At 36.2% G+C, this 17301-nt stretch overlaps 1 protein-coding gene across 1 annotated transcript in view; it reads left to right on the plus strand.

Moving 5' to 3' along the window:
- Positions 1 to 205: 205 nt before the first annotated feature.
- Positions 206 to 17301, plus strand: part of BMP5 (bone morphogenetic protein 5) — a 117444-nt gene continuing 100348 nt past the window's right edge. The window contains exon 1 of the mRNA XM_046638705.1: positions 206 to 1382. Within this exon, the coding sequence (XP_046494661.1) occupies positions 893 to 1382 (490 nt within the window). The 5' untranslated portion in view covers positions 206 to 892. The remainder of the gene's footprint in view (positions 1383 to 17301) is intronic.

The raw sequence follows: 17301 nt of genomic DNA on the forward strand, positions 1-17301 counted from the left end.
TATACCCCATGCATCATTGTGCTTTGTTAGATGCGTGCCTATAAAATCGCGAAAATGGAGGCTTTTCTGGTAGCAAAAGGGTTAAGTTCTTTTTGCTTTACCAGTTTCGAATTACAATGAGAAGCCTCTTCTTCCCCAGCAGGGTTGTGCTTACATTACTCTTTAGATCTCCCTTGAAGAGGGCTGGTATATTTGTGCCTGCTGGAGGTGGAATTAACAGTAAGGAGGAGAAAGGGATTGAATGGATTTACAGGAAGGTTTGCAAGTAAATTCAGGGAAACACATTTACTTGAATAGTAGAACCTTGAGTCTTATTTTACACTAAGACGACACAAAAGATGTTAAAGTTATCACCAAGCTGCCGGACAAATATATATTCCAACACCAAGGTGCAGATCAGCGTAGATCTGTGATTCAGAAATCAGGATTTGTCTTGGAAAGCGCTCAAGGGTTGAGAAGAACTCAAGAGCAAGTGAAGATAACTGGGAACTACAGTTTATCAGAAGATCAACTTTCGTTAATTCAAATACCAAAGGCCTGATTATCATAAATTCATATAGGAATGCCTAGGTCATCTGGTCAAATAATATTAGCCGTCTCCTGCTACATCAATGCAGCAAAAACTCTTAACAACTGTGGATAATTGGAAATCCGAGTTTCAGCTTTCTTAGAAATAACTGCTCTTGACATATTCCAAAATATTTAAAATAGGGCAGGAAAATCAGTGAGGATGTTGTGTTCAGAAATGTCACTGTCATGAAGAATAGGTAAATTTGTTTTTTTCAGCTACTGGGAAAGTGTACCTCCTAGGAACTTAGATTTTTTTTTTTTTTTTTTTTTTTTAAGAGGACAAGAAGGACTAAAAATATCAACATTTTGCTTTTGGACAAAAATGCATCTGACTGTATTTTTACTTAGGGGTATTGTGGGTTTCCTCTGGAGCTGCTGGGTTCTAGTGGGTTATGCAAAAGGAGGTTTGGGAGACAATCATGTTCACTCCAGTTTTATTTATAGAAGACTACGGAACCATGAAAGACGGGAAATACAGAGGGAAATTCTCTCTATCTTGGGTTTGCCTCACAGACCCAGACCATTTTCACCTGGAAAACAAGCTTCCTCTGCACCTCTCTTTATGCTGGACCTATACAATGCTATGGCCAATGAAGAAAATCCTGACGAGACGGAATACTCAGTGAGGGCGTCCCTGGCAGGAGAAACCAGAGGAGGAAGAAAGGGATACCCAGCCTCTCCCAATGGGTATCCTCGTGGCATACAGTTATCTCGAACGGCTCCCCTGACCACCCAGAGTCCTCCTCTAGCCAGCCTACATGATACCAACTTTCTGAATGATGCTGACATGGTCATGAGCTTTGTCAATTTAGGTATGTTGTTCGTTTATTTGTTAATCTATGTTATTACAAAGTGGAAGTTTTCCTAATGGGAAAGTAGCTGCCTGGTAGGTGGTCATGTTTATATAAAGTCATTTTCTATAACTCTCCTCTCCAGCTTCTGTTTCCTTTCTTTCATGGATGCAATCTAAGATTTTGCCGTAGGCAACAAAGTCATATATATACATATATATACTTAATTTTTTTCTTTTTAAAGGACAAGCTAAAATTAAAGCACTTACGGTTTGGGTGGATTAGGGGCTTTTCAGATCTTGTTAAAATTTCAACCTTGCTTAAATGTATGAATAAACAGGTGATAGTCTAAGAAAAGGAAAATTTATGAAGATAGCTGTGCTATGGGCAAAAAACAATTATAATAATAAAAATGAAAAAGAAACATTTGCAGATGGAAAAGTAAAAATGACATTCTGAACCACTTTTTTGTTAGTAATTTAAAAAACATGTAAGTATATATTTATATGCCACTTAAAAACTCTCATTTAGGGGAGGCAACTACTGTGAAAATATTGATGTGAAATTAACTAAGATCCAATAATATTGTAAATGACTACTTTCAAAGATTTTCAGGGGGAGATTCGGAAATCCTGAGAAAAATATTTTAGAAAAGGAGTTTCAAGCTAACATTTCTTGACTGTAATGATTAAAATATATCATGCCTATTTGATTTTTTTTCAGAAGCAAGGGAAATGTAAAACATGCTCTGATGGTCTTTATCTATACAAAAGTTTCCTATCCATTTGAGATAAAAAATTAATTGAAAACTCTTTAATTAGCAGCATTATTAGAGAATGATTTTGAAAATTATGTTTTACTCAGTGCAGTACTGACGTGGTAGTTTTTAAATACTGACAATATCAACTGGTAAATTACTGCCCGATGCATCATCTCATAATAATATTAAAGAGTTGCTATTTAAAATGATTTTACAAGGGCTCTAATTTTCTTAAAATGTTTTAGTAGACACTGAAGGTGAAAATTTACTATCTTCCTTGAGACCTTCAAAAAAATAACATAGAATATACTTATTTTGGAAGACAAAATTTTATCAACAAATTTAATCAACTTGAAAGAATTGAGAACATTTTAATGTAAGAACTTTTCAAACTTTGCTTTGAAAATGCAAATCTGCTCTTACTTAAAATTGACATGTTTTATTATACACAATTAAAAACTTCCTCATATAATGTCTCAAAGAAAATATTCCTTGAAAAGTCAGATAGCCACAAATCCTAATAACACATCGATACTTTTATAATACATGTTGCTTAATATGCTCTGCTCATTTGCTCTCGGCAATTCTAGCGTGAGTGAACGATAAGGTGCCTAATAAATCATATGCTTCAGGTTAGTAGAGACAAAGCTCTCATTATGAGTTTTAGTAAGCCATCATTGGTTCCCCTAATCAGGTGTCCTGGAGGCCTTTTTTCCTACATATACTTAACAGGTTTCATTTGGAACTTTCAAGCCATTGAAATATAGCTTAATTCTAAATTAGTTTGATTGCTTTTTCCTAGTATAAGTGGCATGCAAATATGGCTCATGGTATGTTTTACTTTACAGCAATTTCTAAAGTATTATTCAATAATTTAAATTAGTTTTAATTTTTTAATAGAAAAATTACACTCCAGCATGATTTACATATTGACAAAGTAAATCACTGAAAAAATCAGTTCAGATCATCTAAAATCTGATAGGGAAGAATGTGTCATGTTAAGTACTTTAAAAAACAATACCTCAGTCATGAAGCTGTCCTAATAATATATTTTACTATAATTGAATATTTTGATCATTCACAAGTGTATTGGTTTTTTAGAAAGGAATTAAGTATGATTTTTGAATCTGTGTGCCATTACCTTTTATAAATCTACATAGAATAAGGATATCAAAACCAATAATGAACAGTTTTATTCAGTGACTTCCAGAACCATTTCTGTCATTAAAGGATACATGTAGTTTTAATCAATGAAATTTTGGTGATATTGTTTGGATTGTAGTAACAAGGCAGTTTATTAACTATCCCATGAAATGCAGTTATTCATTTTCTGTAGAGAAACAACATTGGAGATAAGCTTCAGAAAATTTCTATTTGTCTATTTTTATCAGGCTTGAACAGCTGAGTAGTGATTTATTCTCAATAAGAAACCATATTGTTTTTCTTTATTTAATAATTCCACACTAAATGTCTCACATGAAACTACTGACAAATTGATTCTGATGCTAAGTGAGTTTTTCCTAGTAGTCTCTGAGGAAAATTGAACCACAGTTTTATTTTATTATCCTTCCACCAGGCCTTCTAATATATCCAAAACTTGCAACCAATCACTGCTTAGTAAAAAGCTTTAACTCCTGCACTTCTTCCATAATAAAATAGGTCAAAGCATATGTAGAAAAGGTAAAAATATAATATCATTAACTGCACTAAGAATTTCAGAGTTTCTTTGTGTAACATTCACCGGCAAATATTATCTGAAACTTGTTTCATGTACTTCTAAGACTCAAGAGGATTTGATTTGATATTTTAGTATTTTGAAAGCGATGTATATAGTGGGGACTAATGGCAAATGATCAAATTAGCAATAGGCAAGGGATTTGTATTGAGGAAGTCACCCGGATATTTAAATACGTGAAAAGAATCTGTTGACATTTCCCATAATAGGTTGAATTATATAAAAAGGATCTAGTAGCATCTTTTTTTATTAATGCTTGCATGTGTCATTTTCAAGTCAAAGAATAGATTCTCCACTATTATCTGGTCATCAGAAAGACATTTTTTTCCAACATAAGTTTTGCTCATCAAGAACAATTAAACTTAATTCAAACTCTGAATCATATTTAACAAAATACTTTTTAAATTTCAGATGAGATTAGTTTTGTGTCCATAAGCGAAAAATAGATTAGAATTTGTTAAAAGACACAACAGTGAATAAATTGCCTTAAGGCCAATGTAAAGAACTAAATATGAAACCAAACACATTATTTTTACCTTTATTTTAGTGATTTGTTCATTTTGAAGAAACAAATATTAATTATTAATTATTCTTTGGCCAACTTTTGTCGATCTCTTAAAAGTGTAGCTTTTACAGGTTGACTTCTCAGTTTGTCCTCAAAACTGTTGAATATCCGTGGAATTTTTGCTTAGTCAATACCACATTATTTTGTTAGTGACAGAAGTATCTTTCTGGTAATTTTCCTTTTAACTGTCTCTTTTTCAAAAATGTTAAGGGTTAGTTTATATATCAAATATCTATGCAAATGAAAGGAATGATTAGGCAATTTGCTTGCAATATTTAAGTATATCTCCTGTTTACATAAAGATAAACATGCAAGCATTCCTAAGAACTTTTATTTAGAAACTGCTTTTTATTTGATTACTTGGTGGTGGTATAACTAAAATGGCATAAGATTGTAGATGTTTTAGAGGAGATTACAAAAAACAGTAAACGCAGGAAATTTACTTTTTATTATTCTTTGTTTACATGTATTTCTCTGGTAAAGAAGAACTCTAGGTTTATTAATGGTTTTTAACTCACTGATCAGTTGGCTTGGAGTCAAATACTTCTTAGGGATACTTCAAGAATATGTATTAATTCTCAAGCATAAAACTATATAAATGTGATGCTTATTTTTCCAGTATGTTATAACAACATATTTAGCATGTTAAAAAAAATGCTTTCAAAATTTTAAATTAAACCCTTATCCTTTTACTTCCTCAAATCATTAAACTCTCCTGGTACTGGAAGAAAAAAATGCTTATGTCCTCAGTTGACAGATTTGAAAGACATCATTGATATTTATTGTTGTTTTTGGCTGACTCAAGTGCCCAGTGAAGAGGACTTTATATACAGACCTACCTAAAGATGCCTATCTATGGAGTCTCTCCAACAGCGTTATTAACACGTGTGTAACATAAACACACCCATAAACACATGCAAGATTTTCTTTTAGGGAGGGGGGATGGGATGGGAGGGAAGATGATCTCAAACCTTTATAGTACACATTTATGGATTCTGTCTGGAATAACAAATGCTACTATTGTTTAAAACAATCATTCTTTAAAACTTTTAACTTTCGAATAGAAAAGAAGTTGCTGAGGATGGAAACCTTCTTCTCTCTTCAACAAACCTTGGCATTCATAAATGTGCCCTGACAGATTCTTCTTCTCCTTTAAAGCTATTTTATTGTTAGATGATGTGCATGGCTCCAGAGAGCGTTATAATCATAGTTTAATTAAAAGGTTTTTTGCACGTGTTAATAGTCGCTCACAAGTAGCCAGTTTAAAAGTTTAATAAGAAGTAACAGCTGGAAATAAGAAGGTGTGATAACATACTCTGGAAGGGCTTGGGTCGGCCTCACCCCCCTTCCCCAGTTCCTTCCCTTTCATTCTTCCATTTTTTTTAATATCGCCTCCCTCTCTCTTCACCCCGGCTCTCCTCACACTCTGTGGCCTTTCCTCTTCAGTTCTATGGTCTTTCTAGCCTCAGGCTCTCTTGGCACCTCTCTCCTTACTGCCCCCACCCTTCCTGGGGTCTGTCTTTGGTCCTAGTTTCTTCATAGCTGGAGGCTTAGATTAGCTGAAAATCAATTAGTTACAGCTTGATTATTTAGGAACAGTCTCCTGTTTTCTCTCTAGTTGAGAAGGAAAAGGTTATGATGTGCCAATTGCAGCCTCCACCCATCAGGAGAAAAGCTCCCCAGGGCATCAGCACTGCTCTGGCTCTTGCCATCCCCTGTAATTGTTTCTCCACCAACCCATTCTTCATTGCCTCCTCACCTCTCCCTGAGGATGCCATTGACAGAATTCAATTGTTTTTGCCTTTACTCTTTTATAACATAATCAAAATTTAAAAGGGAAAATTTAAGGGAAAGTGAAAAACAACAAATGGTAATCAAAATAAAATTCTTTATTAGTTTACAAAATGCTTTTGCTTATATTATTTTTATTTAATACTCTTGTCATGTCTGCGAAGAAACTATTTCCTTTTTAAGTTGAAAAGAGATGATGAGAGCGGATAAAGAGATCAAGAGTAACAGCTGGAGGCAGACAACGATGAGGATGAGACAGAGAAAGAAATAAAATATTTTTTTAAAAGCCCATGGAAGAAAGAAAATGAATGAAATGAGTCATTAGAGGCTGGTCTTGGGGTTGTGCAGGTGGAGGACACGTTGGGAAATCCTGAGTCCACCTCATACTGACACAGCAGCTAATTCAACATCCCCAACCACATCAGCTCCAGGGGAAAACCCTTTCATCCTTCCACACTGAAATACCGAAGCGGGTAGAAGGGAGGGGGCTCTCTGTGTGTGTGTGTACAAGGAGCATACAGACGGCTACTCACATGGACAGTCATAAATAATGGAGTAGCGCAGCTTGAAAAAACCACAGGTTAGGGGAAGAGGCTTCCCTGACGCACAGAGAGGGGCTGAGATCAGAGGAGCCTCTGAAAGGGTTGGAGGGGAACAATGAATCCCTTGTTCTAAGTAATATTTATGAGTGCTTCTTTGCACCTTAAGTTCACATTTTATTGGCTCGGCTGTGGGGTCTCCCCATTCGCTCATCTCTTAAAATAATACCCTTGGCTAAGATATCCTTTAAAGCACACCAGTCAGCTCTGACAACCGTCTCATTTATTTGGGGAAAAGGGATTTGTTGTGATTTTGATGTCAGATTGGGATGTTTAAGATCCAGTTATGGATCTTAACGTTACCACAGTAAGATGAAAATAATAGTGGGAGTATTCACCTGCCTTTTTCGGAGATGTTTACAGGAGTCCACATAACCAAGTAGTAACCCCTGATTTGCATGAGTCTTGTCTAAACGGTTGTGGTAAAATTATAATCTAAAAAGAGAGAAACAAAATCTACTAAAGCGTATAATGTTTCCAATGAAAATAAAACAATAATTTGTAGATTAGTAAGGGTCTTTAGTAGTTTTGAGAGAAAAGAAGACAACAACAAACCTCCATACGAGAACAGAGTGCGTATCCTTCCTCTACTCGGAGTCGGTATCCTCTGCTTGGAGCACGTATCCTCTACATGAGTGACGTCAATGTTACGTACAGCTTAGGGACCAAGACCTTGTATAATGTTAAATCATTTGGTATCGAAATTAAACTAGAGTGTGTGTTATTTTGTAATTTCTAAGATGATGAAGATCCCTGTCTTCATAATGATGTGTCCTTTCATTTTTCTTTTCATAAACAATGGAGCGTCTGTGCTTGCATTAGAAGACAACTCTGTATTTTAGAAATAAATGTATCTTAAATTATCCTTTAGAAATTGTGTTTACTTAATTTCCTTCTGGAAGTAAATAACAGCTTTTATTGTTCTTGTTGTCTAATAGCCTTCCCGGTGTTGTTAGCAAGAAAGAAAATAGTTTTTAAAAGTCAGGATTACCAGATGTAAATCTCATTTAGATTTTATTCAGGACTATGAGACATGTCAAAATCAAAAGATTTATTAACGTTTACAAACCCCTTCAGCTATTTTTTAGGCTGTCATGATATGAGAAATTCAATATTTTTTGTCGTGCACAGATTTTCTGTCCCTGTTGTAACCTTATCATTAGCCTTCCTAGATAGCTTTGATGGTACATTTTCGGAACCTTAAGTCCATGGCATATTACTGCTCAAATGACTTTAAGGTTTAATTATAAATTAAACCTAATTGCTTTCCTTTCTGTGCTTCCACCACAGAAGCAGAGTAGCATAGAAGAAGCCAGAATGCCTGGACTGGAATCCTGTATTCTACACGTTCTAGCAGTGTGACCTCGGGCAAGTTACTTAAAATCTCTCTGTGCCTCTGGGTCCTTATCTAACAAGTGCCGATAATGGCAGCACCTTCCTCACTGGGTGTTGAGAGGGTGAAATGAGTTCATATGCATCCAACTTTAAGAACAGTATTGGGAACGTAGTGAGACCTCAATAAATGGCCCTTGTTGTTATTAGATTTGCATTCGTATCCACCATCTGTACCATATGTACAGGAGCAGCTACATAATTTTTGGAGCCCAATGCAAAATGAAAATACGAGGCGCATTGTTTAAAAATTATCAAGAATTCCAAGATAATGGCAGCAGATTATTAGACCAGGGGGTCCTCTTGCGTGTAGTGCCCTGTGCAACTACATAGGCCACGTGCTCATGAAGCTAGCACTGCATCTTTGATGATATGTTGTGATGGCAGGAGATGGCAGGAGCCATGCCCTGCTTATCCCTAGTGGTGTATCAGGGTCCCAGAAGGAAAGAGACAGCATGTGCAAACCGGATCATTGGAGGAGAGTTTAATATTAATAATGTTTATAATGTTGTCGGCAGGGCTTTTTGTCAAAACAGGGCATAATGCAGCGCCTGGAACAGCAGGGGAGCCTTCATTATTCCTGGGCAGGGGGCAGAAACAGTTACCAGAAAACTCAGAGGAGAGCTGCATGGGGAAGGTACCTGACAGGAATTGTGGCTTTTGTTAGAGATGCCATACAGCCCACCGGTAGATACTCAGCAGGGAGGGAGACCAAGGAATAAATACCTAGAGAATACTTTTCTGCCATGTTTCCCATTGGCTGATACTCACTGAAAGCCAGAGGGCCATGGAGCGTGTTTGCACAGCTCATGAAAGTCAGCCTCTTAGTGCAGAGAACAGAGTAGAGGAATGTGGAGAATGGATCTTGAGGCACAAACTGAAGATATTTGGCATAAATACATAAATGAATATTGGGTGTTAGGCCACCAAGAGTTCTAGAATCACTTCGATTTCAGTGTAAGTTACTGAGATATATGTTAACCTTTGCCCTACTTAATTTGTTACACAATTCAAGAGATAATCATAATTTAGTGTGAGAGTTAGTTACTTCACAAGTTAGTGAAGTAAATTGGCAAAAACAGGCATGGTATGCGGAAAAAAATTCTTTTTTTTTAAAGTCAATAAACTTTTAAGTAATTTCACATGTTATGATTCCTTCCACTGCCAATCACCTTAGTTCCGCCAAAGTTTGAGTCATAATCTTCAAGATAGCGCCTTTTAAAAAGAAATTTTACTCAGTCCATGGTTGTCAGGTCAGTCAGTTCACAGTTCTTTCAGTTGGGCTTCTTTCTCTGCTTGAATATGGACATACTTTAAAAATTCCCGACCTGTAATCTTTGGGATCCAATTTCTTCAACCAATTTACTTTGGAGCCACTTTTAGGGTCAGAGTCAATGGATCTGCCTGGTTCTCAATGTGAGACACCCTCTAAACATGAATAAGTTCAAATCATATTCACTGCTAAGGTCTCTCACCCTAGAATAGTATAGACCTTGGGATATGCCAATACCTAAGATTAAAAAAAAATTCACTATTAGGTCTTTTATATGGTTCAGTAATTTCATATTCCATATTAAAACTATTTTAGAGCAAACTAAAATTAAAAACAAAAACCCAGGGGGAAGTAGCACTTTCAGATTGCAATATGAACAGTAGACTACAATTGCCAATCAAAAAACCAGTATAGAAAGCACTAGAGAATATGCAAATATGTAGAGCAAATATGAAAAGCAATAGAGTTCTTGAGTCTTTAGGTCTCTTTATTTTCAATACTATGTCATTCTTCCTGAATTGATCCATGACTGTGTGTTAAAGTTTTTTGAATTCTGAGTAGAATCATCTGGTATTCTCCACAGTTAATGTTGCAGGCAGAAATAATGTTAGAATGAGGTAAATTGGGATTATGGTCTTTGTTCTTTGCCTCCTTTCCTCTCCCCTGGCAGAGTTCCTTTGATTCACAGAGGCAGAATTTACTGGAAGAGCAGGTATGTCTGCTATTTAGTTCTCATAGATAACCAACCACTAAGCCTTGAGGCCAGAGCCATCCCTCTGCCCTGTAGTCGGGCATCGAGTAGAAGTGCTCCTGTCCAGCAGAGTCTAGGTTCCCCTTCAAAGCTGCTAAGGATGGGAATTTTCACCTGATTTTACTCCTATAATCATCAAAAGCAAAGGAAAAGAGAGTTCAACGTGGAAATTGTGTAGGCTCGTCTACAAATAACCTTGATGCAGGCGTTGAAGTCTTATTTAGTGGGGAAGAAGTGAAGGTCATGAATTAAATAGGCTTTATGGTTAATGTTTTGTAGATGTTTTCTTTGCTTGGAGTGAGAAGGGATTACTTGCTTCTTTATCTCAGTGAGGTTTAAGTGTAAGGGCTTTGGAGTCACGCTGGTTTACCAGCTTTGCCTTAACAGCTGCATATCCTCAAGCAAACTATTTCACTTCATTGGAACGGTTTCCTCGTCTGTAAGCGGAGATCATAATAGTGAATTGCATTTGAGATTTAATAAGGTAAGGGTATGGGCCTTTAAGCCTACATGAGAAAAGTACTCGTTGGTGATCACTACTGCTACTACAACTACTTGTACTAGAGTAGAATCGATGGCATTCTAAAGTTGGAGGAGATCTACACCCAGTCCACTGGACTTTGTCAAATAAATGCTTTGCTGAAATTGTAGAACATTAGGCATGTGGCTTTTCCTCCTTCCAAAAGAAAATGAACCCTTGAATTTCATTGACTCTGTCTTCAAGTTGGACTGTGGATGGATTACATTCCTTCATCAGGGTGTCCTGGAAAAGGTCAGTCCACAACAGAGCATTCAGGTGACTGTGGGGCTGCCCTTTGAGCACCCAAAGGCAACATTTGCTGTGATGTGCTGCTGAAAGGTGCTTTTCATATCGCCTTTGGTCAGATTCCTAGAACGAACCCACGGATTTACTTCAGTTTCAGATATTACTTCTTCCATTTCCTTGCTTGTGATGGAGAAGGGGAAACTGATTGCAGGCCAAAGTAATAATATACAATTAGAAAATACTTGGTTGTGAAGACATGAGTACTTTCTAAAAGACCCTTTGAAAGAAGGAAAAAAAATCTAGAAGAGTTCTAAGGCTTATTTTCAACAAGCCAACTTGTTTTTTTAGTTTTAGGTTTTTAAAAAGTTGATTCAGAATGAAAATCTTGAATAAACTTCTGAACTCTAAATAGGAAAGCCAATCTGCTCAAATAATCATTCAATTTGGGAGCTTTTTATATTGTCTGTAACTCAAATCATGTTTGAATTTAAGATTTTCTGATTTGTACCTATTCTCATTACTATTTGTACTGTTTGTATCATAATTTTATTTCTACTTCATATCATTCAACCTTAACTATTTTGACTTTCCTAGACTATTTCTTTGGGCTGGGTTTTTTTTCAGAGGACAGTCAGATCTTTCTATTAATTTTCTTGAATGGCTTCCTGTTATAATATTTTGAAGCAGGATGGGAATTTATGGGTTTGATCCAAAAGGTCATACAAAAGTCCATACATGAACTGTGGGCGTCTTCTGTTTATAGTCCCCATATTGTAAAGTCATCACATTGACTTGATATTTCATAATAGACCAACTGGGAAAATATGCATTTACTGGTTTTTCATTATTTGATAACATACTGAAAGATAAGCCATTAAGATTATCTTTGCTAAATTTTTAGTTATGGTGAGTAAAATTCTTAAAATAAAACACGGATTCTGACTGCATATATTGGCATATTCAAATCAACATTTAAGACTCTTCTCTTCCATCCTGCCATGTCAAAAGAGTTATCATTCTACAGTTATTTGCTTTGAGGAAGAATTTTTCAAAATTACGTGAACTGTTTATCATTTTTGTGTGTGTAGGTGATACATTTACAGCATATGAGATCATCAGATCAATGTAATTTTAAATTACAGTATAGTTGTAACAGTAGTAATTAGAGTGGCAGTAACAATGAACACAACTCCAGGGCCAGGAACTGGGCTAAGTGATTTGCATGCATTATTTCAATCAATCTGCATCTCAACGGTATGGGTAAATATTTTGTTATTCTCATTTTATTTATGTGAAAATTGAGGCTTATCAGAGGTTAAATGGCTTACAAAGGTCACCCAACTGGTAAATGGCAGAATCGGTACTGGAACCATAATCTGGCTACGGAATTTTTGTTTTTCCCTACTACTTTTTAGCTTAGTAACCACTTTTGAAAATTATGAAAAAAGTCAACTTTTTACAACAATAATAATAATGCTGTATACTTTTTGAAAGCATCTTTATGTGCATTTTGTGATTTCACCTACATTCCTGCCGTGGATAGCACTCAAAGACATAAATGGGATCCCACAATATACATCTGTGGAAACTGGAGTTCTGAAAGGTCATTCATTCAGGCATTTGACAAATATAAGCTGATTACCCACTGTTGGGCCAGGCACTGTGCGAAAGCCTGTTCCTGTTTTACTGCCAAGATCACAGGGCAGGGGAGCCAGGCCTAGGCCCAGAATCCCTGATTCCTGTGCCAGGATTTTTTTGCTCAGTGTCACATACTTTAAAGAAATCACATGAAAATTCCAGCACCAAGGAAAGTTAAAAGCACTAACAAACATTATCTAAAAGAACATGTTGTTTTGTTATTTAAATAACCAGGTAGGATTAACCTCCTGTGTATACAGGAAATATTTTTCAAACCTCAATACCTTTAAGGAAATTAAAAGAAAAAAACCTATTACTAGCAAACAGAACCTAAGGGAGCCTTGTAGTCCAAAAAGCATAGAGCAAAGGTAGAATCAAGCTTCAACAAAGCTTAGGGGCTCTGTCAGAAACTTGCTTGTGTAGCTGAAAGGCCTTGCTAGTATGGAGGCTCCAGTGGTTTTAAAGGAAATATTTAAAAAGAAGGTTTATGTTTTACACTGGATGCTTAGAGCACATTCCACAGCATAAATGTGGCCTAAACACTCATTATTTATTTGTGTTGTACTCAGGAAATAAGGGTAAAAGTTCATAGAATTTTTCAAAATTAAGTTGTTTGATCTTTCTAAATCTTGACCCCTGACCCTACCTTACTTCTTCAACTGTGTGCTAAGAAGTTGTGTTCAGTGTCTACTTTGTTCCTGTACACACTGATCATGATGTGGATTCAGGCTACAACAAGAGTCAATGGAGATACATTTTATAATGTGGAAATTAACAGAGAATTCCAAGAATTGGTATAAAGACCTCTTTGATACATTGCTTTGAATCTGCTCAGCACATTGGGCATTAGGTAATTATTACTTAAGTTGATTTTTGAGAAAAAGCGACCACTATTTTACAACTATTTACTCTTTGCCAACAACCTGCTGTGATTATGAAATGAATATTGCAGCAAAATGCGGATCTAAGGCTACTGGCGTGCCATCACAGTTATTGGTGTTCACCTATCAATTCACATCAATGAAACGCCACCTCATCAAAGTGAACTAATAAAAGTAGAAGAACTTAAGACTTGTAATGATTTCTGCCCTTCTGGAAACGCACCATCTTCCACAGCTAGCCTGTATTCAGGGCTTATGGAGTGCAAGACAGTGTAACAGCATTTCAAGTGCTCACGTTTAATTCTCACAAACTGACCCTATTTTACAGATGAGGAAAGCGAGACCCGGAGATGTTAAATCATTTGTCCAAAGTCCTATATCTTATAAGAGAAGGAACTGCATTCAGAGTCCAAGCTATTCACTGCTATGCTGTGTTGCCTTTGTAAATGCCATTGGGAAGGCTGCCACTGGGACATTGTTTGAATTCTTTGTAAAACTCTATATGTTTTTCAGACATTTCATGTATTGGATTAGGGATGCTTTCACTTCATTAGTAATGCTTTATATTGTAGGGAGAAATCTCTAATAATGAGTTTCCTAAGAGTTTCGTCCTTGGAGTTGGACTCTTACAGACCTTCTTCTGAACTGGGATGTTGTGGCCCTGGGAAGGAGGCAATTACAATACTCACAAGGCAGAGGGGAAGAAGTACTTTGCAGATGACAAGGGTGCTGAGCTTTGTGCCACCTACCCTGACTGGTCAGTAACATGGAAAGGTGATCTGTGTTGATTCCCACCTTCAAAAGACAGACTCAACAGGAACAGGAGTAACATTTAGCAAAACAGAAAAGAGGCAGAATATCAAAGTTGCAAACAGTAAAAGGCCTCAAAAGCAGTGGCTGGAGATTGGAACAAACTAATACTGAGTTCATTTGGATGCTGGAAAACTACCAACCTGCTGGCCAGTGTAGAAGGCCACACAAGCAGGGTTGCCCTGCGGCGAAGTATGAGGGCCTTGGCCAGCTTTTCTGAGCCAGCCATGGATGGGCCAGTGAATCTCATGAGAAACCTACTAACGTGGAAATTTGGGCTGCAAGACCATCTGCAACACACAAGTCAGGAAATTCCTGCTGCTGCAGATAGAGACTGGCAGATAGCCTCTGCTTCGTCCTGCTAGTTATGGTGGAAATCTCCTCTGTGTTCTATATAATGTTGAACACTCCACATTTAATACACATTTCTGGATTTGCAGCAGCTCTAGCCCTAATTTCTTGCACGTGTAAAGTGAGTTCTTTGCACACAGTTCTCTCATTGCCCCTGTACCACACGAAAGCTAAATATGTTATTTCTGCTCCTCAGGTATCTTATGAATTAAAATCTAAGGCCTTGAGGTAATTAATTTTTTTTCCCCAAAGTCAATATTTCTGGGATGACAACATTTCTCAGAGGAAAATGCTAAAGTACATGAGGACAAGTCAGTTTCAGCTCCTCTCAGCTCTCAAGCAAAAAGGGGATTGTAAAAAGCAGATATGATTGTTAATACATCAACTTTTAGCTAAACTCCTGAGGACTAATCTCTGCTTTGAAAAGCAAGCAAAGAGCTAGCTGCAGCGTAAAGATGAGCACTTAGGAGTCACCTGCTGGTTTAAAGAATTCTATTTTCTGGGGCCCACTCTGTGGCCAAGTGGTTGGTTTCACCAGTACAGATCCTGGTCGCGGACCTAGCACTGTTCATCAAGCCATGCTGAGGTGGCACCCCACGTAGAACTAGAAGGACCTACAGCTAGAATATACAACTACGTACTGAGGGGCTTTGAGGAGAAGAAGAAAAAGAAGGAGGAGGAGGAGGGGGAGGGGGAGGGGGAGAAAAAAAGAAGATTGGCCACAGATGTTAGTTCAGGTGTCAATCTTTAAAAAAAAAAGGTTCTATTTTCTTTATCGCTCCTTTTCCCTTTATCTAACCACTCTTACCCAAGCTAGCTACAGCCCAATGGTAATGTAAGGAGAAGTGTGAAGAATCTCAATATCTGAATTCTAATTATTTAGACCGAGAGGTATTTAGGAAGTCAGATGATAAAATTATTGTTTATGAATATGTCAAAAATCTTATTTAATTTTACTTCGACTAACTACATTGACATATAATAGCTAAAGCACATGCTTATTCAAATATCTTGGGCATTTTCAATCATTTACTCTTTTTAATCAGAATCCTTTGTCAGTATTTCCTAAAGTATATTTCATTGAAAGCATTTCTACAGCCTTTTAAGAAGTGTTATATGAAATTTTGTAGTCAAATAAATTTGAACTATGCTGAGAAACAATAACTTTATTGGGTTTTTATATTTCCAAGATGAGAATTCTTAGTATCTTTATTATGCTAATGAGCATTGTGAGTCTCTTCGAGGAGGATGTGGGTTGTGTGGTTTCACAGGCACATTGGACCCTGGAACTTTCCTAAAAGATCACCACGGGCACCTAGTGTTACAGGGGACTCACTCTCAGGAACTCTCTTCCATGTGGAAATACTATTTTATAAAAGCCATTTTGGAAATATGGCAAGCGAGCGTTATGATAATCTGATTCATTGACACTGTGGTCATTTTATATCGAAAATTCAAAAGAAGCAGGAAAAACATTATAATTCCATTATCTAGAATCAATCATTGTTGATATTTTTGTACATTTCCTTCCATACTTTTTAAATATATCTTTTGCATAGAGCTGAACAATGTTTATGCAACGTTGTACCCTTGGTTTATTCTTGATTTTTAGTATATGACTTTCCTTTTTGTTTGTTCTTTATGAGCATATTGTTAATGACAATTATATTTCAGCTAAATAATCCATTATAACTTACATAAACATTCTTATATTGTCGGTTATGCAAGTTTTCCAGTTTTTACTGTCTTATACTGTGTTGCAATGGATATCTTTATATAAGTGTTAGAAAACATCTCTGACAACTTCTAATCATTCCCTTAGAAATCGTTCTTAGAAAATGAGCTATTAGAACAAAAGGTATGATTGTTTTTTGTCTCCTGAAAAAGATTACTAAATTGGTTTTTAGTAAATTTGTCTCAATTTCCATTTGCATGGATGCTAGTGCTATTTTACCAGACTGAAACCTAAATGAAATGTGATATGTTAACATTCTTGATAATCTAAAACATAACTTTTTTATTTGTGTTTCTTCTGAGATTGATTTTTTTACACATCTATTGGCCATTTACATTTTTTCTTCAGAAAGCTCTATGTTGATATTTTTTCTCTATTTGCCTTGTTTCATTACTGCTTATGCTAAGAAATTTTCCGTGTGACTAGATATTTAACAATTATTAACTGTTTCTTTTTCATTTTTATGCTTTGATTTCTTACTTTCCACCTAATTTGTCATTTGTATGTAACAGTCGCAGGAAAACACTTCCAGATATTTAAGAGTTTGAAAAATATACCACCAGCTTTACATTCTGAAATAATTGCTCAAAGGTGTACTGTAGCTGATTGCTGGAATAAAAATTAAGAAGAATGGGGAATTCATAGTCTTCAGGGAGCCATAGTTTGAGAATTAAAGTCAGCTGAACAAACAGATTTGGTCTAAATAAGCTTATGCCCAAAAGACCTTCTATAATTTAATTATAAAACATGTATTTACATACGACCTAAGAACAATTGGGATGGTAGAGGTGTAATAAGCATCTCATTGATTACATTACTGAAAGGTGGTGTTTTGGGATTGGAAGGAGGGAATACTAAGTAAATGCACACGTTTTTTAAACTGACTAGCAATC

This window comes from Equus quagga, chromosome 15, assembly GCF_021613505.1.
Source record: "Equus quagga isolate Etosha38 chromosome 15, UCLA_HA_Equagga_1.0, whole genome shotgun sequence".
Lineage (NCBI taxonomy): Eukaryota > Metazoa > Chordata > Mammalia > Perissodactyla > Equidae > Equus > Equus quagga.